General features: G+C 48.3%; 1 protein-coding gene across 3 annotated transcripts in view; it reads left to right on the plus strand.

The window, feature by feature from the left end:
• Positions 1–27,614, plus strand: part of MEDAG (mesenteric estrogen dependent adipogenesis) — a 96,271-nt gene that overhangs the window by 54,302 nt on the left and 14,355 nt on the right. The window contains exon 2 of one of the 3 annotated variants that reach the window (XM_079902996.1): positions 9,439–9,526. Coding sequence is in view for 1 of the 3 variants with exons in the window: in XM_079902995.1 (XP_079759121.1) it covers positions 18,097–18,374 (278 nt within the window). In the remaining 2 variants the exon portion in view is untranslated. Of the gene's footprint in view, positions 1–9,438; positions 9,527–16,055; positions 16,082–17,784; positions 18,375–27,614 lie in introns of those variants that run through there. The other 2 variants (XM_079902997.1, XM_079902995.1) reach the window with 2 other exon arrangements.

Consider the following 27,614-nt stretch of genomic DNA (forward strand, 5'->3'; position numbering starts at 1 on the left):
GAATCAGAAGAGAGCCGGAGAAAAAGCGGGTTCCCTGTCTCAGTGGTCACACCACGTGCATTGGGGAATGGCAGAAACACCCAAGCCAGACTGCCACCCCATCAAAGCACACTGCCCAGCACAGTTAAGTTTAAACGAGGGTGTGCGTGGTGAGTCTTGAAGCTGAAGATGCGTTAACATCAAGCGTTTCAACTTCACATAGTAACAAACCCCAGCAACAACACAGCATCGGTCAACTAAACGGGAGTTCGCTAAAAAAGCCTACACGTACCCCCGCGGGATCCCTGCAGACAGATTCCACGTCCGAGTTGAAAAGATGGTTAGAATTGCCTCCTTCGGGCTTCCCTCGTGGCGCAGTGGTTAAGAACCCACCTACCAATGCAGGGGACACGGGCTCGAGCCCTGGTCCGGGAAGATCCCACATGCCGCGGAGCAACTAAGCCCGTGTGCCACAACTCCTGAGCCTGTGCTCTAGAGCCCGTGAGCCACAACTACTGAGCCTGCGTGCCTAGAGCCCCTGCTCTGCAACAAGAGAAGCCACCGCGATGAGAAGCCCGCGCACCGCAACGAAGAGTAACTCTCGCTCGCCGCAACTAGAAAAAGCCCGCGCGCAGCAACGAAGACCCAATGCAGCCAAAAATAAAATAAATAAGAAAATGAATTTATATTAAAAAAAAATTGCCTCCTTCTTGTCCTTCCCTCTGCTCTGTGAACACTTTACAATTTTCTTTCTTTCCTGAAAGTATTCTAGCTCATCTACAAATAGTCTGGCTCCTCTGCAAAAACTAGCTGATTTGTCTGCCACGATTAGTAAGCCTCATTGTTTCAAGTTACTGTGTACTTGATTTTTAAGCTCCCTGACAGCTCTATGTGGTTTTAATTAACTTCTTGGAATACAGTTTTTTTAAGCTCAACAGTGTTCCTGGATAAAAATGATCACACTCAGTTTGTGTCAGTGTGTGTGTTGTAAGCCTGTGGTAAGCTTTTCCTTTGCTCTAACTGGCTGCAGATAGATGGGAGGCTATTTATTTATCAAAGGCTGGCTTTTCCTGCATATCTTTGTGATAGATACCCACTGGGATTATTTTGTATAAAGTTGGGCCCAGACCAGATAAGGTGTAGGGAAGAACAGCTGACTCTGGCTTTCAGAACTATTTGTGGTTGCAGTTACCTACAAGTTCAGTGTCTGAGACCCATCTTGTTTATAACACTTAGCTAGTATTGTGACACAGGCTTTTAAAAACACGATTTCTTGAGCACTTTCAGTACACCTAAGTGTTGGGCCCTACCTGTTGGCTCTTTGAACTTGCCAGATACAGGGTAGCCATATACGTTTTTGTCCCTGAAAGTGGATGGGAGATGGGATGCCATGACAGCAGGTGTAAACCAGGACATCCTGGCAAACAGGTGCATAGGGTCCTCCCCAGACACATGGAACTCTTCTGCCCCCTGGGCCACTACCAAGGGCTTTTTTGTTTTGTTTTGTTTTTTGCGGTACACGGGCCTCTCACTGTTGTGGCCTCTCCCATTGCGGAGCACAGGCTCCAGACGTGCAGGCTCAGCGGCCATGGATAGGAACATGATAGTACCTACCTCATGGGCTTGAAGCAAAGATCAACTGAGTTAATATAAAGCTAATATAAAGTAGTTGTCATGGCATCTAGTGCATACCAGGCACCTGGTGTAGATTGGTTGCTGTTCTCAGCATCTGTCCTGGAACTTGAGGTGATGGTCGTTGGGAGACGTGTGTCGGGTGTCCTGGAGAAGTTGCCCTCATACTTCCTTCAACTGTGGGGAGCCCTGTGTAGCTCCACCAGGGGAAATTCAACAACGAACTGAGAACATAGGGCCCTTCTTTTTATTAGAAGCACTGGTGAGGACAGCACCACCCCCTCTGAGAGCATCCACTGCAGGAAGGCCAACGTCAACTGCTGGAGAACCATCAGGCAGAGACGGATACAAGAGTGACCATTAGCAACACAAGTGGAGACAGATTACGGCCATTAGGTCACAGGCTGGAAACAGGCAAGAAATCTTTATTAATCGCCAAGGAGAGACCCTGCCAGGAGGAAGGAGATCAGAGCGCCCATGGTTCGTCTGGGTGGCAGCTCAAAGCCAGTGGATTGCCACCAGCTGCACCTCTAGTATGACCCAGACTATGGTGGTCTGTAGAACTGGGGGTTACACACAACACAGAATCACAATTCCAGGGAAACAAAACTGTTTCCAGGTGCATCTGTACCTGACTCACACATCTGTCTTGTTCCAAGAATCCTCAAGGAAGGGAATTCCACCAAATTTTCTTGCCACTCTGTGCCAATAATTAGCAGTTTTTCTTTATGTGTATTCTTATTAAGGCCTTTTTTTCCTTCATCTCTGCTCATGGAAAGATAGGTAGCCAAGGGGGTTTGCAGTCTCCCACAGCCAGCACGACGCAGAGAATCCAAATGGCACAGTTGCCGTCAGTTGATTTTCACTTAGATCTTAACCTCTCAGTTTATTTCACGTGGACTCTGGATATTAAAGTAGAAATAATGCTTTGTGACCTTTAAGCAAGGCACCGGCTGCTCCTCCACCCTTTCCCCTGTGGTTTTGTGAGCCACACAGTCCATTGCTGTAATATCCTTATTTCTGGACTTCCAGCCTCTTTCCTAGCAGGGAGGTGACTCATGTTCAAAGCCACACGTTACACCATGGCTTACTACGCACCACACCACACGCTCCGTTTGAGACATCCTTTCAAATGGCAGTATCTGTCCTTGGAATCAAGGTTAAATTGAGTTAAAGAAAGAAGCCCCAACTTTGCCCAGACCCCTCTTCAAGCCTGGTGCCTTTCCCTCCCTAATGATGCAATGAGAAAGATTTCAGAGGGGAGCACACGGGTGGGTCTCAGAAACACCCGGGGGAGTTCCAGCGAGTGCTGTGACTCTGTGATGCTCTGACCATGGAGTGGGCTTGCAGTAAACTCGTCCTTGGCAGGAGCTGTGCACATCATCATTTCTGCTCTGGTAAAGTAGATTTCAAGGGCAGCGTAGGGAGGGGCTGCAGTGGGGGTGAGGAAGCAGTAAGGAAAATTTTTTTTTTTGCGGTACGCGGGCCTCTCGCTGTTGCGGCCTCTCCCGTTGGCGGAGCACAGGCTCCGGACGCGCAGGCTCAGCAGCCATGGCTCTCGGGCCCAGCCGCTCCGCGGCATGTGGGATCCCCCCAGACCGGGGCACGAACCCACGTCCCCTGCATCGGCAGGCGGACTCTCAACCACTGCGCCACCAGGGAAGCCCAGGAAAACTTTCTTTAGTGTTCTCCAGATCTTTCAAACCGAGCTTTCCTCTGTGTTGCCATTCCCCTCCCATCCCCCTACCTCTATCCCCCCGCAGAGGTCTGGGTGGTAGCTCAGGCTCTGAAGTTGTCATGGCTACCAGGTTGATGGGCTGGAGGAGGCCAAGGAATGAAGAGAGGTCAAGGCTGGAGCGATCGCTTGTGCGGGGACAGGGTTCAAGGACTCCACCCACTCACCCACCCAACACTCCTGTCCCAGCCCAGCCCGCGCTTCCCACGCCCACCTCCAAAGAGGAGGAAACCTGGCTGCATAAATACTCTGTCACACTACAGTAGTGAAGACCCGAGGGAGCCGGGTGTGGAGAGAGGGAGAGAAAAGCAGGGCCAGCTGTCTGGACAAGCGTGGGGTGAGAAACCGTGAGGTGGGCTGGAAATACTCAGGGGAGTATGCTGGGGACCGGCCCTGTGGGTCCCCTTTGGTTTTTAGGAGAGTGAGTCAAAGGTTGGAGTTATTTTGAAATTCCATTTGTTTGTAGAACTCTGTTTGTTCTGCTGCCCCCTGAGGGTCCAGGCTGGGCAAAGACCACACGGGGAAGCAGGCAGTGGGCCTGGGGAAGGGTTTCTACCCCCTGGGCCCTGGGGTAGCGTAACCCTTGTGGAAAAGGAGTGAAAGGGAGACGCTGGGGTGTGGGGTGTATGGAACAGGCACCGGTGAGAAGTGGGAATGGTGCTGTAAGTGGAGGTGGCCTTGGTTTATAGGCAAACACCTTGACTGTTGACTTTATATTCTGCCAGGAAGCTGGAATCCCAGCGTCCTGCCTGGTGGGCTGTAGGTGGGGAACTTCCCTTGCTTGTGTCCTCCGTGGTCTCTGTTGTTGGCCACTGGAAACAGGAGGGGACCACGAAGACAATACTAAAGTTTAATGTCCTTTGTACGACCAGCTTTTGCTGGGGCACCTTCCTCTTGGAATAAGACACTGATTCACGACTGAACAACCGCTACACCCAGAGAAAAAAACCTCCTTGGAGTCTCTCGGTTGGTTTCTGTTTACAAGAACGGATGGTTTCCAAAGACTCTTCAGAAAATGGCTGAGAGAAGTCAGAGCAAAAAAGTTAATGTTTTTATTTCTGTCTCTTTCTTTCCACGGAGGAGTCTGAAATTCTTGCTTTGGGCCATATGGAGTGGATATTCTAGAAGGAAATTATATACGGCTCTGTTTCTGCTCAAATGCTTTTCACTTTGTCAAGCGGACCCTTTGAAGCAGCCTTCTCCTTACCTCAGATTCTGACATGAATAATTGTTTAATTGCCTTTCAGTCTACACAAGATAAGGACGCACGTCTCAAAATTGTGTAATTCTCTTAACCAAACAATAGCTGAGCCACCCAGAGCAGTTTTCAAAGAAAGAAAAGAATTCCTTACATATGTTAAGCATTTTATTCCTTGCAAAGTGCTTTGCTCTGGAGTGTTTTGTTAAATTGGGTAATGCGTGTGAAGCGCTGTGTAAATTGTATCATATAACAGAAAAGTAAGATTTTATGACAATTATTGATTTGATTTTCCATATAAGAAACCGAAGCCCAGGGAAGGGAATTACAGCCCAGATCACAGCCGTCAAGCTCAGCTCAGACAGAGGTCTGTCTCCTTCCTCTGTCCCAGTGGAGGCCAAGATCACCCTGGACCCACCAGAGACTTCCTGGGAGGGCTGGGGCCGGAAGCGGATCCACACAGGCATGTTTCCTGATCTGGGTTACCTCCCCCTGACCCACTGTCTCCCCTCACAGGCTTCAGGCAAAGACATGCCTTTTTATCTTGCTCCTTTTCTGCCAGGCATTCTCGGCAGAGCCCTTTCCCTCAGGCTGGGACAGAGGAGTTGTTACTTACATTTAAAAATATATAGGTTGCTTTCTCTTAAAAAAAAAATGTTGTCCCTGAAGTAAGCACAGGCTCCGGACGCGCAGGCTCAGCGGCCATGGCTCACGGGCCCAGCTGCTCTGCGGCATGTGGGATCTTCCCGGACCGGGGCTCGAACCCGTGTCCCCTGCATCGGCAGGCGGACTCTCAACCACTGCACCACCAGGGGAGCCCCATTTTCTGTATTTTTTAAAAGCTGTCAGTAAATTCTCCTGGTAGGATGTCGTCTTTAGCTTCCAGTGTGTTAGGACAAGGCCTGGGGAAGCCCTGCTGGGGGCTGGAGTCACAGGGAATTGGAGCACCCACCAACCCATCCTCCACCTGCCACCAGGACAGAGCCCACCTTGCGAGGCAGCAGGACGCAAGGCCGAGGAAGGTCCCAACGTCCGCTAACATCCCTGTGGGGATGTGCAGGGGAACCTGAAAGAAGGGGCTGGGTGCAGGTGGGGACGGTGTTTCATGTGCCACAGGAGACGGTCCCTGTACAGCAAAGGACACACTCAGAGTGAAAAGGCAACCACGGAGTGAGAGGAAATATTTGCAAATTACATGTCTGATAAGGGATTAATATCCAGCATATATAAAGAACTCACAAGTCAACAGTAACAAGAAAACAACCCAAATAAAAAGTGGGCAAAGGACTTGAATAGACATTTCTCCAAAGAAGATATACAAATGGTCAATAATCATGTGATAAGATGCTCAACTAATCATCAGGGAAATGCAAATCAAAAAGCACAATGAGATTCCACTTCACACCCATTAGGGCCACTATTGTAAAAAACAAAACCCAAAAAGACCCTCAACAAACCAGAAGATAACAAGTGTAGGTGAGGACAGAGAGAAACGCACTCTGTGCACTGCTGGTGGGAATGTAAAATGGTACAGCCACTGTGGAAAACAGTGTGGCAGCGTCTCAAAAAATTAAACTTAGAATTAACACATGATCCAGCCATTTCACTTCTGGATATATACCGGCAATAATTGAAAGCAGGAACTCTAACAAATATTTGTATACCAATGTTCATAGCAGCATTATTCACAATGGCCAGAAGGTGGAAACCACCCAAATGCCCACTGATGATGAGTGGATAAACAAAGTGTGGTACATACGTACAATGGAATACTATCCAGCCTTTAAAAGGAAAGAACTTCTGACACAGGCTATAACATAGATCAACCTTGAAAACATAAGCTGTAGTGAATATAATGGCTGTAAGTTCCACCTGTGGAAGAGGTCCTTTATAATTGTTTTATGTGGAATTCTGAGTGTATAACTCTGGCCTAGGGGTGGCCCAGCCTTATCCAGATAAATTATTCAGAGGTTTTATTTTTTTAAAGAAATGAGAAATCATCATACTTGACTAACTAGTGATTTGAATAAGATATTTAAACAGGAAAAATCTTTTTAAAAATCCTTGAAAGTATCTATCATCAGACAGGCATACCCTTATTTTTTTTTAATAGTTGTATAAATGTCAAAAATTCACCTAAACTATATAGCTATTATTTGGAGTAGAAGAGCGAATTATGTCAATGAATCTGTTAATTATCTTACTTATCAGAGCCCTAATTGTGTTTCTGTAACATTTATATACATCATAGAATGTCTATTCATGCCTCTAGTTTTTCCAAATATTGAGATTTTTTTAAGTTCATCTGGCACTGTAAAGTGGATTTCAGGCAGCAATGCTGGTTGACTCTTGCTTCAAATTCAGCTAATGGTTGCATATTCTTCATCCATTTCCCTTCATCCCCATTCTCTACCCAGGAGCCAACCACTTTCTACTGGGGATCCATGAGGTTCCAGGGAAGCTGATTTCATGTCCGTCTTCTCGGTTGGGGTGTGTAGTCTATGCTAAGCCAATCAGTGCCTTCCATCCCTCTGGACACAGACATTGGTTACAGAGCGGGCGCATGACCGAAGGAGGACCAGTTGGAATGGATCTTAAGATTTTTTTTTTTTTTTTTTGGAAAGGCTGGGTAGGGATGCTCTCTCTTCTCTTCTGGACTAGAAGGAGGAAGTACCATCCCTGAGAGCTGCGGGAAGCTATGGGGGACCTTAATGGGAGTTAAGAATTTAGAATTTGACACCAGAAAGGGCAAAATGAAGAACCTTGATGGTTTAAGCCATTTTAAGAGAAGCTTTCTGTTACTTGCATTGTAACTGATAGAGCTTATCAATGATATATTAGTATACAACTAAACAGTTTACAAATCATCTGATCCTACTTCATTTTCACAACATCTCCATGGGGATATTCAGAACGGCTGTAATTCCTCTCATATTATATGAAGAAAAGAGCCACGAAGGCATTGCTCCAGGTTAACCAGATGGTTAAGTTAAAAAGTTATGTGAGGGGCTTCCCTGGTGGGGCAGGCGTTGAGAGTCCACCTGCCAATGCAGGGGACACGGGTTCGTGCCCCGGTCCGGGAAGATCCCACATGCTGTGGAGCGGCTGGACCCGTGAGCCATGGCCACTGAGCCTGCACGTCCGGAGCCTGTGCTCCACAACGGGAGAGGCCACAACAGTGAGAGGCCCGCGTACCGCAAAAAAAAAACAAACAAAAAAAACGTTATGTGAGGATAGGCAGTATACTGTATTCTCAGCATCTTTTACAGTGCTTGTCAACTGGATAGAATAAATGTTGAAAAAATAAATAAATTGAAGAACAGAACCAACATAGAAAAAAGAGCAACCGGCTTTGTTTTAATTATTCATTCCTTTTTTCAACAAATATTTACCAAATGCCTACTCTGTACCAGGCATGAGACTAAGTGTTCAAATTCAATACTTTCTGTTTCAGCACCTCCCATACAAAACAAAGAGAGAGAGAGAGAAGTGTTGAAGTCTTTAATATTCTTATGCTCTTTTAAAAGTTTCAAACAGTTAAGAGATTATTTAAAGGTCTGCAATGATTTGCTAGAGAGGATCCTTGTGTTTTAAAATCTCTTCTCTTTTCTGTTGCTTGTATCCATGTTTTCTGCCTCATTGAACTCGGGTAGAAAGACGCGTCGGTGGTTGTATGTTGTAAGTTCTCCATGCAGCCCGATACCTTGTAAATACTGAACTACAGTCTCTTCAGTGTCTAAGTCTTTCTCTGACAGTATGTTAGGATGTCTGCTCATTCAAATCTCTGGGGGACCATTAAGATGGACTTTTACTATTTTAGTATGTATCACAGTAGATCAAAAATCCATACTTAACCGGAAAAGGCAATATATAGAATTGAAACTCTGTCAGTTTTTAGAGTAACAAGAAAGTATAAGGAAGATTACCCTGAGGGAATGAGGCACTAACCAACTAGTCAGGAAAATAGCCTGAACTGTAATTTCCCAGGGATGGAATGTGGAACCGAAGAAAGGCACAACCAAGAAAGGTTAAGCCCTTATATCAAATAGAAACCTCAGAGAATTTAAATCCACAGAATCGACGGATGAAAATTGTTTCATGATTTAAAAACTCAGCAAGGTTTTTTCCCCCTTCTCCTGTCCTGCATGAAAACAGAGAAAAGAGCTGCCCCTTAGATGCCTTTTGGAGGTCAAATTTAGGAAAGTCAGCCCTGAGCAGTGAGTGGAAAGAGCAAACTCTTTAGAGGAAGACTGAGCTGGGTTCAAATCCTACCTCTGATAATTCAGGCCGGTTACTTAATCCTTCTGAGATTCCTTTCCTCACCTGGAAAACAGTGATGATAGTTACTTAACAGGGTGCTGTGGCCGTCAGATACGTGCATATCAAGTGCCCGGCGTATACCAGGCCCGTAGGAAATAGCAGCTATTATGTTGTACTTTTTATATAAGTAGGACAAACTTGGATTTATTAAAAAAGGGTTGTCACACTTACTTCTGCTTTTCTGATCAGTAAAAAAGATTTTTCTTCACATAGTGTCCGATGGCACAGAAAGGGAAAAGCAAATGAAGAACACATGGTACTTTGCAGAGCATTGAAATTTCTTACTCAAAATTCAGTCACGGCTGCATAATGAGGGTGGAACACGGCCCTCGTGTACCTCTTACTGCTAAATTTACTACATTCATCTGAGAAAATGAGGGAGGCTTTGTTCACATCCTTGAAAACCACTCGAAGTGCCTCATGTTTCTGACGTTGTCCTTCAGGACCTTGAGCGAACTAACGATAAAAGAGATAGATGACTGAAGATTATTCAGCGGGTTATTGACAGCCTTTCAGAAATGTTACAAACAGTTTTGTAACTGTTTACTCATAAACCTGTGCTGTTTCCCCTTAGGTAATGTCTCTCATCTTTGAAGCTGAGTCCACGTCAGCTGTCAACGGCCCGGTCTGTTCCTGTTAAGGACCAAGGAGGAAGCAGAAGGGTGAGTAGCTGTGGGCCCCCTCCTCGTCCCCTCTGGCGATGGATCCGGAGCACGCCCGGTCCTGGTGCAAGGCTACGCGTGGGTGGAGGCAGCTCTGAGCCGAGCCCTCCGACCTGCTCCTTATCTACACTATTCTGATTAGAGACGATAACCAGGCGAAAGTTTGCAAATATTGTGCTGTAGAAGTGGCAGTCTTGCACAATACTAATAAATTTGCCATGAGGTTTATGGAGAATCAAAGCAATTTAGGAAATGGAAGTTTTTTTGGTTTTTTTTTTTTCCAGCTGAAATACATAATAAGAACCACTTCTAACTTTTCAAGTTATAAAACTTGAATTTTACTTTTTTTTTTGGACAGGATATAAAGTCAACTCTGTGATATTCTAAAGGTATAAAGTGTTGTTGACATGTTGAAACCATACCTTTACGCTATAAAACCCCAAATGCCTCCCTGCTCCCGGCTTTAGTAAGCTTACTGGTCATTCAGAATCAGGGAAACTTAGAGCTGAAAATTCTCACTTCTCCTCAAAGTCTTGGAAGAAATTCTCAAACCTTTCAATTCTGTGTCTCACGCCTTTCACATCCTAAAGTTGAATTTGGTGGTAATTATATACACTGCTATGTCACTTAATACTTTTCAAAATGTGTATATTCACAATATAACAAGCAGGGGAGATTTCATTATTTTCACTTTTTAGAGGAGAACAATGATGTTCAAAAAAATTGACTGAGTTGGATAATGATCAGTTTATAGAATCACTGAGTCTACGGGAGAAACCGTACATATTAGATACAAGTGGCCAAATAAGCTTGATATAAACTCAATTTTTAAATGTAAAAATGAAATTATAAGTATTTTGGAAGAAAATAGAATAATTGTTATAATCTGAAGGGTGATTGTAGAGAAGGATTTTATAACCATGACTTCTAGGACAAAAGTCATAGTGGAAAATATTGCTGGATTTGTGTACTTAAAACTTACACATGCACACAAAAAAACTTCTGAATGGTGAAAAATATACTCTGATATACTTTGGCATTTAACAAAATTTAAAGGCAGATGATAAACTTAAAAATACAAGGAACACCTATAATATATAAAGAGTTCTTACAAACCAATAAGGAAATGATGAATCCATATGTTAACAATGGACATAAATAGCAAATTCCCAGTGGAAAAATTAAAGTAGCCAATAAACATAAACAAAAATGTTTAACCTTGCTGGTATCAAAATAAATAAAAATTAAAACAATAAAACTCCCCAACCTGATGAAAAAATAGAATAGGATGAAAATATCCAGTATTATCAAGAATTTAGGATAAGAGGCACCTTCCTGCTATGCTGCTGGGACGTTAAAGTCCCTTTTGGAGAGCAATTCAGCATTATGTATCAGAATCCTTAAAAAAGAGCACAGCATCTGACCCAGCTTCTAGCCATAAATTCTAAGCAAGTAATTGGAAAAGTTGCCAAAGATCCAAGTGCAGAAATGTAAATGACAGTTTGCTTTTTTTAACAATAGTGAAGAATGAGAAACAACCTAAAATACTGACAATATGAGGTCATATATATCATAATTAACCCACAAAAAAGAAGAGCTACCAGATACCGTGAATAGTTGATGTATTTGTTGAAGAAAAATGCATGTATATATTAATGAATACACACACACACACACACACACACACACACACACACACACACGGAGAACAGTGCTAGTTGCTGTCTCAGTGCTTTACATATAATACTCCATTTAATCCTCACTACAACCCTGTGATGTCGGTGCTATAAAGAACTCTACAGCACAGCTGAGGAAAATGAGGCAGAAAGAAGGCAGCTTTTGCCTGAAGTCACCCAGCTGGCAAGGGCAGAGCCTGGATTCCAGTCCAGGTCCTGCGGCTCCAAGGCGCCTGGTCTTAACTACCAGCCCGGCTCCACTGGGTGAAAAAGTGTGCTTTGCGCACTCACTTTACACAGAGAAAGAAAAGAATGGGGGTCACACACTGCCCAGCCTTCGGTGCTGCCTCTGATGGGGGAAGTTACAGAGGGAAGACTTCTGTTTATTTATTTATTTTTATTTTTTTATTTTTTTAAGACTTCTGTTTATTAATTTAAAATTAGAGCAATGTCTTCTGATTTTTCCGCACTTGACACACATCCCTTGCTGGTAACAAATTACAAGCTTTTCAAAGCTGCAAGGTTGTCGAAAATGGTGAGGAAATAGTCATTCTCCCCCTCATTCTGCTGTTTTGGTAATTTACAGACCAAAATAGGATTAAGGAAGGGCCGACTCAGCTTTCCCAACCCCTGTCTCTGCTAAGCCCTTGATTGTAAAGCCTCACAAGACACAAAATGTGTTGTGTTTTGTTTGTTAAATTTCACTCCTTTCTGAACATTCTGTGCCTGTCCTCTTTTTCTTCTAAAAGGATTACTGCACTAGGGCCCAGCATTCCAAAGGCCTGACGCTGGGACTGGGGATTCGGGCCCCTCTTCCCACTGCTGTCGGCCCGATATTGCCAACATCCTTATTATTTCTGTTCTGTGTTTTCTCAAAAATCCCAGAGGATCTTGGTGAGAGGAAAATTCTTATTTTTTTCCTGACTCAAATCTTGAGATTGTAACAAATACCAAGGGGACTAGAAATAGTACAGTGTTTCCTGGTATAAAAAGAGAGAACACACTCAGGGTTGTTTTCTGTACATCTGTGTCAACTTTATCTGCTCCGAGATGGGGACTGATTGGATTCTTCAGCAGCAGGAGAGATGTCCGTGGTGATGCTGGTATAATTCTCTGGAACTGGTCCTGTGCACCGTTCCCCGTACAAAGGACTTTGCACACACTATTTTCCTTAGCGCTCCACACAAAAGTGAGAGGGGGGTTCGGGGCTCATTAGTTTAGACGCTTCTGTGCAGGCAGAGTTCGCAAGTGGCAGAACCAGGATCTTAACCCAGTTCTGTCCAAGTGCCAAGTCTGTGCCTTGACCATTGAGGTCAGGGTCTAAGACTGGAGATAACTACTGACTCTGCGGGGGCTGAAGGTCCACTCCCCACTCCCTCACCCACCCTAGAGAGCACCAAGGCCAAGGGACTCGACCACTGTTTGTGGAATGAATGAATGGGTGAATGAATGTGTTGACAGGGCTACCGCCAACCTGCCAGAGTGTGAAGGTGGCCATGGAGTCAGGTTACTTTTTTTTTTCTTTGAGAGAGGAGTTTGGGGGATTGAGGGTCTGGGTTTTGGGGGTAGCTTTTGTTCTCCTGTGGTCTGGAGTCTCTTCCATGGTGGGTGTGGTGGGGTACTTTATGCTATGGAGAGATTGCGGGGGCAGAGTGCTGCCTCCAGGACAGGGAGGTGTCCTGGCGAGGGGAACTCACTCCAGACTCCAGTCTGGACCCAGAGCAGGGACCGGCACGTGTTCTCTGTAAAGGGCCAGGCAGTAAATATTTTATTATTTTTTTAAAACTAATTCATCTTTGTTTTTAATTGAGGTAATGCTGGTTTATAACATTACGTAAGGTGCATGTGTACAGCATTGTATTTCTACTTTAGACGTAAATATTTTAGGCTTTGAGAGCCAGGCACGCCCAACCCTCCTGTTATAGCAACAGCAGGCAGATGTCAACAAGAGTGTGGCTGTGTGTCAATAAAACTTTATTTATGGGCACTGAACTTTGAACTTCTTAGAAGTTTTAGGCATCATGAAATATGACTCTTCTTTTGATATTTTCTGACTATTTAAAACACATCCTTAATCACAGGTGTACAGAAACAGGTGACAGGCTGCACTTGGCCTGGGGACCATGTTCTGCCCACCTGTTCTGGAGTCAAGGCCAATGAAAGGAGTGAACCTTTCCATCTAGGCTGTCAGTGCAGCCACCTGGGCTAGGAGGGGGTTTAGGAAAAGTGCTTCTCCATTGTACCACCTCTGCAGCCTCAGGCAAGTTACAGGAGTTCAATGTGCATCTATTTCTCCATCCATACTGTGGGACTATGACTAATCCCTAGCTTGGAGGATGCGAAGGGGTGATCCATTGACGCCACTTAGGACAGGGAAGTCTTCACTAAATATTAGCCATCATTGCTATGATTACTATCGGCTAATGCTGTAACTGGGATGCAAAAAGATGCAAAATCCCAGAGACAGTTTGTCATGCTTCTGTCTTCCAGGGACAGCAGTGATTTTGAGGGTACTGAGGGGGTCCCCGGGTCCATCTCTCCACCCTCCCAATCTGCTCATTTTAGAGTCTTAAGTGTTCAGAGTTGGAACCTCTTATTCCAACAAGATAAGTTGCAGTTGGAATCTTATCTGCAGCCACTATTACAGAGCCACCTCCAACCAGTGAGGTTTCAACTGCATCCAAACGCATTAAAAGTTCTGGAGATGTCCTTGGTTCCCTCCTATATCTAATTAAGGCTTTGCATCCTGACACTCTCCACCATGTATCTGGATGCCTCCATGCCTGCTCCTTTCTTCTCTTTGTCCTTCTCCGTCTCCTCTTCCAACAGTTACCGAATACTCGTACCTGGCTTGGCTTGAGGTCCCTAGAGGCAGGCAACAGATCTTAGGCATCTTTGCATCCCAAGCATTCCAAGCCCACACGAGCATCCAATCAGCATTTGTAAAATTGAATTGGCCGTTTGTTCCCACACTTGGTTCTCGTCAACACAGCACTCTTCTCCAGTCATCTGTGCTTCCTCCAGATGCTCTCCTTGTGCCAGGTGCTTCCGGCTGCTACAACATCCTAACCCACATTTGCCTCCGTGCCCACATCACTCGGTGCCCCACCAGCAATTAAAGAGGTTTAACCAAGGGGGCTTCCCTGGTGGCGCAGTGGTTAAGAATCCGCCTGCCAATGCAGGAGACGTGGGTTCAATCCCTGGTCCGGGAAGATCCCACATGCCGCAGAGCAACTAAGCCTGTGAGCCACAACTACTGAGCCTGCGTGCCACAACAAATGAAGCCCACACACCTAGAGCCCGTGCTCCACAACAAGAGAAGCCACCACAATGAGAAGCCCACGCACTGCCCCCGCTCGCCGCAACTAGAGAAAGCCCATGTGCAGCAACGAAGACCCAACGCTGCCAAAGATAATAAATAAATAAATAAATAAATTTTAAAAAATAAAATAAAATAAAGAGGTTTAACCAAATCTCCAAAGAACGTAACAGGATGAACCAGCTGGCCTGGGTAGGCTTGCATGTGAACTCTGCCACGGAGAGGGAGTGTTTATTTCGGCAGACAGTGAACTCAGAGATGAACACGGCCAGAGCCCGATGAGGTCAACATACAGGAAAGGAAGTAAAATTTTCCATTCCAGTTCAGCCATGACTAAAGTTATCAGGAACCAGTGCAATAACTATGAGTTTGAAGTGCTTTGCATGGGTAAATCTCTCTGCAAATCTGGGCTTTTATTTTCCCATATGTTCTTACTTTAGCTTTCATAAGACTCCAACAGCTACAACGGCAGAAAAAGTGATTCAAAGCATGTTCAGCATAATTTTGTCCGTTTAATGAGCAAACACTCAATAGTACATATTGGGTGTCAGGTACCATTCTAAGAACTTTATGTATGACACAATGCTGCCTTTCATTCATTTATTCATTCATTCAATAAAAATAAATTGGATGTATTCTGTGAAACCACACTGTGCTAGGAATGAAAAAGGCATCGGATACAGTTTTTTTTTCCTCTCTCTCATGGGCTTAGTGGGAGAGACAGACAAAGAAATCAACAGCACAATGTCTGGAATAGGGGCACGGGCAGCAGGTATCATTTGTCCCGAGGCTGAGAAGAAGAGCGTGTAACCTGCCCTGAGTAGGTGATGTTTACACCAACTCTTGAAGGGTGCGCGCGGGGCTGCAACAGGAGGGGCAGGGTCCCGGGAGGAGCCTGTGCACAGGACTGAGGGAGCGGCAAGCGCTACCCCACAAGCCTAGAGCAGAGGGTGTGGATCTGAGCCTGAGGCGGGGTCTCAGCCTGCTCAGGCTGCCATACAAAAAGCCACGGACTGGGGCGGGGCTGAAACAACATTTAGTTTCTCACAGCTCTGAGCCTAAGGTGCAAGATCAAGGTGTCGGCAGTTTAGGTACCGCCTGAGGCCTCTCTTTGGCTTTTAGATGCTGCTGTCTTGCTCTGTCCTCACATGGCCATCCTTCTGGGCAAGACTGTCAGGTGTCTCTTCCTCTACTTATAGGGACACCCATCCTATTGGGTGAGGGCCCCTCCCTAGAGGGACACAATTCGTCTGAATGCCACGAGAAGGAAGAGGGCTGGAGGGGGTGAGGCCGGTACGGCAGCTTCTGAAATAGTCCAGGGGAAGAGTGATGGGAAGCTAAGTGAACAGCAGCATTGGGCGTGGAAAGCAAGCAGGAGAGTCGAGATTTGTATCAGTAGAAGAATCTGCAGACGGAGGCAGCCAGTCGGCTGGGAGGACACAGGTGGAGGGAGGAGGTCAGAGGGTGGGATGACTCGAAAGTTCTGAACCGAAGGATGGCAATGCTTCCTGGCATGAGGAACAGTGTAGGAGGAGAGCATCTGGAGGTGGAAGGAAGATGGTGAGTGAAAAGTGCCAGCAGAAAGCCACAGGGAGAGTTTAGCAGGGAGCTGGGATGTTGGTCTAAGAAGCTGGAAACAGGTCTGGCCTGGAGCTAGAGATGTGGGAACCATCCGCTAGCTTGGGGCCAAAGATTTGCAGCCAAGGATTCGAACAAGGTCACCCGGAGAAAGAGAAGGTGGCCAAGGACAGACCCCTGGGACTCAGGAGAAGGAGTGGCCTGACAAGTGGGAGGAAAACCCGGAGGTGAGAGGGAGCTGGCGCTGACCAAATGTGGGCCTGCCCTGAGCCAGGCACCGTGCGAGGTGCGGTGACAGCGTCTTATGTGACTCTTACAGAAGTGCGCTCTTGTAGGCTAAAGCAGACACTTGAAGAGCACTTCCCGTATGCCAGGCGCTGTTCACAGTAACCTGTGGTGGACCATCGAGTTCCCACCAAGCCTCACCCTCTACACCTGAGGAAACTGCAGCACACAGGGGTGATTGCCCACGATTGCAGAGCTAGACACGGAACTGGGTTCCGGCTGATGAGGCCCCGGAGGCTGAGCTCAGAGCCACATTGCTGTTCTGCCTCCCCCTGCCTCGCACTGATTTTAGGGGTGAGAAAGTCAAGGACCAGAGAGGTGAAGACGACATGGCTAGTCAGTGTCAGAGTCAGGTTTCAAACTGAAATCTTTGATTGGAACAGTTGCTAATCCGGGGGTGGGGGGGGGCAGCCAAGAAACCACCTGAGGCGAGATTAAAGGGACCAGAGGAGCTCAGCAAGATTAGGAGGCGGCCACCTGAGAGGAGTTCAAGGGAGTGCAGGCCCTACTCGCGCCCGAATCCTCTCAGCAGCCCCACCCTTGAACCATTGTTATCAAACCCCTCGTCAGGTCGGGACACGGAGGGCACGAGCCTGCTGTGGCCCCCTCTGCCTGGCGGAGTAATAAAGCTCTTCTGTGCTACTCCACCCGAAGCTCTGTCTCCGAGATGCCACTGGGCACCGGTGTGCAGAGGCTGAGATTTTGGCAGCAAATTCAGGGGAAGGAATGGTGCCGGGAAAGGCTGAGAGGGGGGGAAACGCAGGAAATGATCTGGAAGCGAAAAAGCAGAAACTGAGATTAGGAGACGGTGGTTGGCAACTGACTCCAACTTGGGGGCGGGGCGTGGGAGACGAGGTGAGAGGTCCAGCACTGCCCGGACGAGCCGGGCCCTGGTGGGGAGCGGGGAGAGGGACGCGCGCCTCCCTCTGACCAGTGCGATGAAGTGTGGTGCTTTGGGGGAGGGTGGGAGCTGCACGCCCTCCCTCCCACCGCGGGCCAGACCCGGCACCCCCGGTGGAGTCTCCCGCACCCCCCTCAGCCTCTCCCCACTCCCCCTCCCGGCAGCGTCCCCCCACCTCCGGCAGTGTCCGTCCCCGGCAGTGTCCCCCCGCCCGGCAGTGTCCCCCCCACTCTGGCAGTGTCCCCACCTGCAGCGTGCCCCCCCCGGCAGCGTCCCACCCCCCCCGGCAGTGTCCCCACGCGGCAGTGTTCCCCCCCACTCTGGCAGTGTCCCCACCGGCAGCGTGCCCCCCCCCGGCAGCGTCCCACCCCCCCCGGCAGTGTCCCCTCCCACGGCAGTGTCCCCCGCCGCCCCCCCCGGCAGTGTCCCCCACCGGCAGCGTGTCCCCTCCCAGGCAGTGTCCAGGCAGGGGCGGGACCAGCCCCAGGCGTGGAGCAGCGCACCCCAGGGGGATGAGTAACCCTTGGCTGCGAGCGGGCGCAGCCAGGCGGGAGCGTGCCAAGTCCTGAGATGCCGAAACGCGCCCTGAGCGTCTGGGGTCGTGCCCGAGGGCCGGGAGGGGCGCGGGGCGGATAAAAGGGCCGCGCGGCGCCGGGGCCGCTTTCTCCGCGCGGTGCCTGCAGAGCTTCGCTCCTCGCCGGCGGGCAGGCGGCCCGGCAGCACCTGAGCGGCGACCCGGGCGCGGGGCCGACCGAGTCGGGGCGCCCGGCCCCTGTCGGGGTCCATCGACGGCAGGAGCGCGGGCCGGGCCATGGCGGGTCTGGAAAGCGCGCCGGCGGCCAGGCCGAGCCTGACCTCCATCTCGTCGGGGGAGCTGCGCAGCCTGTGGACGTGCGACTGCGAGCTGGCCCTGCTGCCCCTGGCCCAGCTGCTGCGCCTGCAGCCCGGCGCCTTCCAGCTGCGCGGCGACCAGCTGGTGGTCCCGGGCCCCGCGGAGCCCGCGGCCACGCGCGGGGGCTTTAACGTCTTCAGCGACGGCCTCGTGCGCCTCGACGGACAGCTCTACCGCCTCAGCAGCTACATCAGGAGGTGGGTGGGCCCGCCGCCTGGTCCCCGCCGCCTGGTCCCTGCCGAGGCCTTCACCCCGCTGCCCATCCCAGTCCTCTGGCCTCACTTCCTGAGATCCAGCCTGGATCTCCTCCTTCATCACATTTTCAGATTTTTCTCATTGCTAACGTCACTCGGAGGTGCAAAACTCCCCCCACTCCCCCCCCCCGCCCCGCCCCGCCCCCGGCCCTGGCCTTCTCTGCCCCTGGCACTGACGTTCTGCAGCTGTCCAAGCTGCCCCGGGAGGGCACTGGGCAGGCGCCTGAGGGAGAGCAGGGTGGGGAGTGCGTGAACTGGTGGATGAGTCTTCCTTCTGGCCCCTTAACTGGATCAAATGAGCTCAAATTGGGGGCACACCCTTTGGGGATGTTGCTCAGCAGAGACTCACACCCTGGCTTTAGAATTGGGGGAAGGGAAGGGGAGAGGATGTTCTCTTCCGTGCCCTAGGAGCTTTATCCAGTGAGGAGGCCCGGGGAGAAGCGTGCAGAAGTTTAAAGTTTCCCATCTTTGGCCTCAGTGAGTTTTCAAAAAATAAATCAATTAACGGTGGCTGAGAAGGGACCAGAGACCCGTGAAGTCCAGCCCAGGGCCGTGTGGGCTGTCGAGTGGGCAGTTCAGTTCTGGGAAAACGAGAGGGATGAGTGTGGCTTCCAGGATCCAGGGACAGAGCTTGGGCCAAACCGAATTTGATGGAGGGTCACAGGATGCTTGACTGTGGTGGCCAAAGTGCCTGAAGCCCTTCCTAGCAGACTCGAAGCCAGCAGGGATGTCGTCTATCGGAGGCAGGCTTTGACGGGGTAAAGGAGGAGGGAGCTTCACGCTGCATTCTGCGCCTCTTGCTACCAGAGGTCACCCTGTGCCTCCAGAGGTCGGGGGCTGGGGGGGGCAGGCGGGTGGTGGTGCTTATATTTGTGTTGCAGAGCTGAGTGCTGGGAAGCGGGCAGTGCAGTCTCGAGGTTGGTTCAGAGGTGGGGAAGCTGGCCAGCTATTAAGATAGAAAGCCTTAGCTCCGGGGAAAGACAAGGGCCAGGGTCACCCTGTGGGTGGGACCAAGCCAAGAGGGGGGAAGCAAACAAAATGAGATGTTTAAAATACCTTCTTCAAAGCTGCTGGGGAAAACCTTGCTTTTTCACACAAAGATACTGAGGGCTTTGAGGGCCTGAAAAACCATTCCCCAGCAAGAATTTCTCCCTTTCTTAGTGAATTGAAAATTCCAAGCCATAAGCAGGGGGCGGTGGGAGGAACTGAGTTAGAAATAAGATTTGCAAAGATTTTAAAAGAAGATAACCGTTGTATTAACAGAGTATGAAAAATTTAAATGTCCAGAATTAATTGAAGCTATAGGTTAGGCTTTGACAGAGTCAGCTCTCCCAGTCTCAGCAAACAATGCTGCAAAGCTTACAATGGTTTTGAAGTCTGGTTGTTCAACTCTTGCTTTGAACACCTCCTCCCCGAAGGAACAGCAGTGTTCCCCTGGCAGTTCAGAGTCCAGAATAAACAATGACCAGGTGACACAGACCAGGGTGCAAACAGGAATCAGCAAATACAAGGTTCTCGTTGTCTAAGCAATCGTGTGAAGGCTTTTGTACCCTGGGAGTGCCAAGACGCCCCTGAGAATAATTGGGGAGGTGGAAGGAACAACCTGTCTTCCTCTCAGGGAACGCACTATGCAAGCACAGCAGCCCCTTATACCTGGGTGTACAGTCCTGGAGGACGATAGGGAGGGAACCTGGTCTGAATGGAGAGAGCCTTCTAGAAAGAGGGGGAAGACGGCTGTGGACAGCAGTGAGAGGTTTTGCTCTCATGCATCAGGAGTGGGGTGCATAGTCGAATACAGACGTCTGCAGTGGCCGCGCCTCAAACGGACACAGATTTACCCAGTTGTCTTTGGTTTGGAGACTGCACACAACTTCCTCTCTCAAAAAGCAGTACCTCATTCCTTTCTTTCTCTCTTCCGTCCTTCCTTCCTCTCTCTCTCTGTCCCTCCCTTCCTTCCTTCAATAAGCTCTAGCCAGTTTAGCTGAAGAAGAATTTTACGCGGTTTCCTTTTTACCAGTCAGTTCTGGCGCACTTCTAAAGACCCCAGAAGCACGCGGCTCAGGGACAGCCCCTTGCATACTCTGCAGTATTTCTTTCAGGCTCTGCCCAGTTCAGTGTCGTTGCCCCTGTGGTCCTGGACACCAGTTTTGGCCGACGTGGCATATTTCCTCGAGGTCAGGCAGTTCTTGGCGAGGATGGCCAGTTTTGCTTTGCCTTCCTAGTGTATCATCTTCAGAGTCACCTTGCACCCCACCATGCACTTTCCACTTTTTATAACACCCTGGGGCCTAGAGTTGATGGACTCCAGTGGCGTTTTTGTCTTCTTTGTGGCCCATATTCCTGCCTTAGGTGTGGGATGGTCCCCAACCAAGAGCAGCTGCTGAGATGGCTGGAGAGTAAGAAACACAGGGTGATGATTCTTAATCGTTTTGGACCATCAAGCTTTTGAGAATCGTAGGTAGACCTTCTTCCCAGAAAGGTCGAGATACACCTAATGTTGCTGACCATGCAGGTAGTTTAGGAGATGCTTGGATCCAGGTTAAGAATCCTTCCTCTTTATTTAGTTCTTTTGGTTTTCTTTGAATCATTCAACAAATATTTTGGTGTGGGATAAGCCCACAGCGTAAGCAGGATTTCTTTTCGTGGCCTCAGAAGTGTGTGCTGTGACTTTCACAAGGTCCTTTCCCAGAGAACCCCAAGAGGCTAAGAGCTCCTGACGCTGACATTCATACGATTCACGTGCTCAGAGAGTAAGAGGAGATTTCAGTGGTTCTACGCGCTCTGGTTTGTTTCGTAATACTGGAACATTTTCCTAAATATGTACCTGCTAAATAAGCCTCAGGAAAACTAGGGTGGTGGGAAGGCCTAGTGGTGGCACCCAGTCCTGAGAGCCTGCTTGAAATTTCCTTGTCCTCCTGTCGGGGATTTATGGCAAGATCTTTATTGCTATTTTTTTCTTTCAAGCTCAGGATTCCCACCCATGTTACAAACGAAACTTGCTTAGGGTCCCAGGTGCAAATTACCATTAACTACCACACACACACACACACACACACACACACACACACACACACACACACACACACACACACACACCCTCCCTTACCCCTTTTTCCTACAACGCAGCCTTTTAGTGGGATGGAATGGCAAACATTTGACAAAGAGGAGCTCTAATTCCCTGTTTTCAGTGGTCCTCTAGCATGAAAGAGGCTGCTTGGGTAATAAAAATAAGAACAATAATAGTGGTGGCCACCAGTGCTTACTTGAGTACCAGCAAGGGGTGCAAAGTATTCCACAGCTATCTCACAAGAGCTGACAAAGTCGGCACCATTGTCTGTTTCCCTTTTTGACAGATGAGAAAATTAGGACTCAGAGAGATTAAATAATTTCCCTGGGTGAGATGCTGGTGAGCTGCGGGACCGGGGCCTCTCCACAGCATTTAGCTAACCATGCAGCCCACCCTGTCAGCAAACTGCCTCGAACCTGGAATAATTCTGGCTTCCTGTAGACCACAGCGGCTTTCTTATAGATTTCCGGAACCTCAAATTAATAACTGGAATGACGTCAGCCAGTACACATCTTATATAATCAGCCTAAAAGAGAAAGTAAGTCCAGTGGTTTGAAGGAAGCCACTAAAAGCAGTGCTGTGACCTGCTTCTGCCCAGATCTGACCAGCTGTTAGCTGGGTGACAGTCACACCTACCTCGAGATCAGCTGCCTGGGGCAGGGGACACAGGGGAGGAGAGTCAGGGTTGGATCATACTTAGATTTTCACTGGGGGGAGGTGCTTGGGCTCGGTCTGTGGCCCAGGCCACCTCTCAGAAACATCCCTGTATGCAGCCCGGCCACCCTTGCTGTTGCCCTCAGCAAGCCCCCGACCTGTCCTCTGCTTTGGTCCGCATGTCTGAGTCTTGGATTTGATGACCTGCCCAGGACAGCAGCCCCTAAACAGGACTCATAGTGATATTGATGAATTATAATCTCTCACGTGTTGAGCTATGATTTTTACGGGATTCACTTCGGAGTAAGTGTGGACAGGCATGAACGCCAGGACCAGGCTGCCTTGGTTTGAGTCCTAGTTCTGCTGCTTACTAGCTGAGTGACTTGGGAAAGTTACTTAATCTCTGTGACTCAGTCTTCTCAGCTGTAAAATGGGAATAATATTGCCAACAACCTTATAGGGTTGTTGTTCACAATTAAAATGTATAAAGTTCTCAAAACAGTCATTGGTACCTGTTCATCATGGGACAAACGTCAGCTTATGTACCTACCAAGCAACCCCAAGGCCAAGTGCTTCACACACACTATTTCGTCTTTCAGCCACCTCATGGGGTACCTCTTATCAGCCAGATTTTACAGGTGAGGAAATGCATCTCAACAAGGTTAAGAAACTTGCTGAACTCACAGAGACAGGAATCAAACCCAAATCGGTGATTCAAAACAAAGGGCACTAGCCTTTGCTACCTTCTTCCTCCGGAGACTTGCTTTGCCCTTTCAGCTACACTCCGGTCCTTGCACATGCCTGTCTGTGGGCCTGGATGCCTCCACGTGCAGTCCACAAGGCTCAGCTAAACCAAGACTCCCCGCGGGGTCCCCGTCTCCCTCCTGCTTCTGCCCTCCCATTGGCAGTCTGTTCGGCCCAACGGAACAATCCGTCCTCTGTTCCTGTCCCAGCTCAGCAAGTGGCTCTAGCTCCAAGCCCCTTGGCTTTGCTCCTTCTTAGTTACGTTACTAGGACATGGCCCTGTGGATGCCTGAGTGCAGAGAACTGTGCGTTCTTCTGGCATGTGTGTGTTTGAATGATTAACTCGTTTGTAAGCCTCTGAAAAACAGGGACCGTGGCTTAGACCAGTGCTTCTTAAACTTTAAATAAGTTTTTGCAGGTCTCCTTAGGCTCTTGTGAAAATACAGATTTTCGAGCAAATACATTTGGAGAGGGACCCAGGATTCTGCAGGTTTGCAAGCTCCCCCGTGATGCCAGTACTGTTGGTCCAATGATCAGACTTCAAGCAACAAGGCCTTAGATGTGTATCATTTCATATTGAGATGATACATTTTCTTAGCTGTCTCCCCAATAGACTATATGCTTCTGGAAAGTGGGACTGTTTCCTTCTTCGTTTTGTGTCCCCGGTGCCCAGCACATAGTAGGTGCTCAGTAAATGTTTCTTGCACGAATGAATGAATGAATGAACACGTGTATCGTTGATTAGAGTTACAGATGTTAGAGTGATAAATCTGAAATTTTTGCTTATTTAACTAGAGTTGGGGCAGAAGAAGGAGGTGAGGGAGTGAACAGAAGGAATTGTTTAAGTGTGTAGGGAAGGCTTTGCATAAAACTAACAAGTTAACACTGGAAAGAATGTCCCTGTAAGCTTTTGCTTAGTCACAGCAAAGGACTGTGGAAGCTGTTAGCAATTTCTGGCCCTTTTACACAAGGACTATTCCAATGTATTTCTCTTTTTATCTGCTCCTTCCTCCATACTTTAAAAAATGAACGCGCACACACACACACACACACACACACACACACACGAGATGGGAGCCGTGTGTTTGAATTCCTGTTTGTCTCTGAGCATTCAATCATCAGGGGCCAGGGAAATTTGGAGCAGCTTTTCAAGTCATGCTAAAGATGATGTAAAATTTGAAGAAAACTCTGGAGAAGGGTTGGCATCTTAGAGGGTAGGTGATCTTTCAGCTACTCCTGATTTGCTAGAAGCAAAAATTCAATGTTCTGTCTTGGTCCCATCTTTCAGGTGTTGCCTTCGTTAAACTGCTCCCTCTAGCCTTCCAAACTGAAAAGACGAGGAAAGAAATTGGAGCAAGGAAAGAGAAACCCTTCCTTATTTTTTAGATATTCATATAGTCCTCCTTTCCTGGTCACTCACATGAACACAGCCCTGGTTGTGTGTCAGAAGCTTACAGAACTTCACGCTAAGGCCAGCGGAGTTGGCCAGAATTAAAGATACTAATAATGTTTGTTGAGCATCTACTATGGGCCCAAGTACATATGTCTGTGTTACTGGCACTGCATTACATCATCAAATGGAAGGCAATACCGTTATATCCCTTTTACAGATGAGGGGATGGGTTCAGTGGGTTAAGTAACTCCCTGAAGGTCATAATGAGTTGTGGCTCTGGGACTGAGTTCACACAGCCAGTCAATTAGAACGTGAATTAAATCTTCTTATTTCGAACACTATGCTTTCTATCACATTGTTCTGCCTTTCGATCTTTGGATTAAAGCCAGGTGTAGAAAGTTCCAGCCTAGCAGCATTTTGGGGCCAGGATAAAAGCAATGAAGAAATGAGCGTTTAAAGGAACTATCTTAAACTGTTTGCTTCTCATCCCTAATGAAAACGTCAGCGAATAGAATAAATATCTAGGACACAGAAGCAATATTTGCATGAGTAATTCATAAATATGCATGATTGAAGATGAGATAACTGGTCCCTAAGGTCGTCTAGTCAGGCTCATCTTGAAACAAAACTGGTGGTTGAATGTCAGGTACTTGAAGACCTGTGAGATTTAGCAACTAGGTCCTCAATCTTTGTATTTTAGTGACTTACATATCCAAATTTCATACCAGTGAATTCCAAAGGGATGCTCACATGTATTTATTCCACTGCAATTTTGAGGTGTTTAACAATTGGACAGTCACTGGGAGGCTGGGGATGGATGAATTAAGGAAGTGGTTCTTATTTGTGACCTGGTTTAAACAGAGAGTTAAGTAGGGATCTTGCCACAATCTCTTGTCTGTACATTGTGTTATCAGAGCTCTCGAGTGAGCAGCCTTTTCCCACATCTGTGGTACAGTGATAACTGGCGATGCTCTGTGATGATGTTTACAGCCCTGTTAAGATCCGAAAAGTGCCTCTGAATCATCAAAGGAAGATTAAGTCATGTTGAGCATAGTCTTATGATTCAGGATATCTTATTAAATTCAGACTCCAAAAGAGGTGACTCATGGATAGGTTATGCATTAAACTCAATATGTAACTCCAGAAGATGCCCCCTTTCCCCTCCCCCACCCAGTCTCCCTTCTTTGATCAGGCCGAATAACAGCTCTCTGGGCCCTACAGCAGTCAAAAAAGTCTTCCAGAGAATTTGGTGGAAAACCGATGATTTTTCCAACCAGGGATCATTTCCAAGTTGAGATTTTTATCTTCTTCCTGCCAATGATGCCTCCAATGAGATGTCAGTCGACTTTGTAGGCAGAGGCAAGTACTGCACTGCCATTTGGGTCATCAGAATAGTATGCAAACCTGCAGATTTTCTGGGTGTCCTATACACACACACGCACCATGTCCATGCCCTAGAGAGTGACAGTCAGACCGTGGATATTGAGAGAGCAGAGCAATCACTTTGAGGGAAATATTAAGTGCTTAAATGACTATAAATGAACTCCATGATACACAAGGTGGGAGAATGTGAAAATTGCTCTGGATGGCTCACAGGTGGTACCCGACTTCCAGCCAGCATCGTGCATCTGTCTCTTTGATGTTTAGTCCAATCAGCCTTGCCCTTCTTTTGCTAAAGGCTCTTCTTCCTGCTTTCTCCCCCTGCCCCTCCCCACACCCCCCTGCAACCACAGGCCTCACGGGCCGGCCTCTCCTCTACCGCTGCCCAGGTCTCTCTGCCCACCTGGGCCAGGTCCTTGGGAGCTGAATAGATGGATGGTGGAAGGGTGGGGCGCACAAGGGGCCCCTGTACTGCCGCCCTGCTACCCCATCCCCACTTCCTGGACCCTGAGCGCCTCAGATGTGCAAGGCACGTGTCAGCACACCATCCGGTGCTTAGTGAATGCTGCTGAATGAGAGTGAGTGAACCCAGCAAATCGTGGTTCCCTTTCTCCTTCCTTCTCCTTCGCTTCCTTTCTCCAGTACCTTTTGGCAGTTGGTCAGTTGGGACAAAGAACAGGAAAATTCTCCCTCTGCTGATGTGGGACACAGTGCCGCTCCCGCCAGGTGCCCCTTTACCCCATCCTCACTGTGCACTGCTCTGCCCAGAGGAGGATGGGGGTAGGGGAGGCACGGAGGGAGAACCCTAGGAAATCCCTGGTCTGTGTCTGCATTATCATACCCAGTCCATGCCACTGCTAACCCCCTTCTCCATTCCCACCCTCCTCTCCCCTCGCGCCCACACCCCTGAACAGCGACACCTGCACCCACTCTCCTTCCCCGGGTGCACCAGCCTGTGTGCCCCTCCCCACTGCAGGACCAGCCCCCTAACTACCCACGTGCCCCGGGTTGGGAGATGGACGCTACATTAAAAGCCTGCTGAAATAGAAGGCAGGAAGCATTTTAGATGCTCCATCGGGGGTCAGGTTTTAAAAGCCCTCAAAATCAGATCTGACAATCCAAGAAAAAAGGATAATGACACAGATTTCTAAGAAACCAAGCTGGAGGCAGACAGTGGAAGCTGTTTTTTCCCGACTCGGGGGGTGGATATTCTCCCACTGCTTTTGACCCAGGCCTGGGTCCCCGTCTCGTGCTCCGGCCCCTCTAAGTGGGCTGTGGGGAGAGGACAATGGGGAAGGAGGCTGAGGGGACTTTGCGGCCAGAGCTCTCTGCTGCGGGTGCTCCCCAGGGCTGGTATTTTCATGTCAGGCTCTGGAAGGACAAGAAGCTGGAAAGAAACGGGGGAGCCGTCTCTGCAGGGGACTAGATGTCAGAAGCCAACATGCGGCCCTTTAGCAAAAGCAGCCCATTCAGTCCATGCAGACCTTGCAGTAGTGCCAGTCAGTGGGGAAGCCGCTGTATCTTGAAGAGGGACTGGGGTATCCACATCCCCCAGCATGCTGGATGCCACTCAGCCTGCCCGTGTCCATGCCGCTTCTGAGCTTGGGTTTGGTTAGAAAATTAGCGTTCTTTTTGAAGGAAGCCAATTTGCACTTGCATCTGTCTTTTTTAAAATCAACAGTGCAGGTAGAGACACAGAAAGGCTGCTTGGACAATGTGCAGAGTAGGGAGACAAAGCTGACATATTGGAGGACAGAGTCGAAAAGCACAAAGATCTTCCTGGGCTGGAATAATGAACTAACACCAAGGAGGCTAAATGTAATAGGGCCCTGGGCAGAAATCCAACATTAGTTTTGTTTTTTGGTTTTTTTTAATTGCACAAGCTCACGATCAGGGAGATGTGAATTGGTTCATATGAGTATTGGTTGATTGTCTAATCAATGGA

Source organism: Stenella coeruleoalba (genome assembly GCF_951394435.1).
Source record: "Stenella coeruleoalba genome assembly, chromosome: 18".
NCBI classification, from domain to species: Eukaryota; Metazoa; Chordata; class Mammalia; order Artiodactyla; family Delphinidae; genus Stenella; species Stenella coeruleoalba.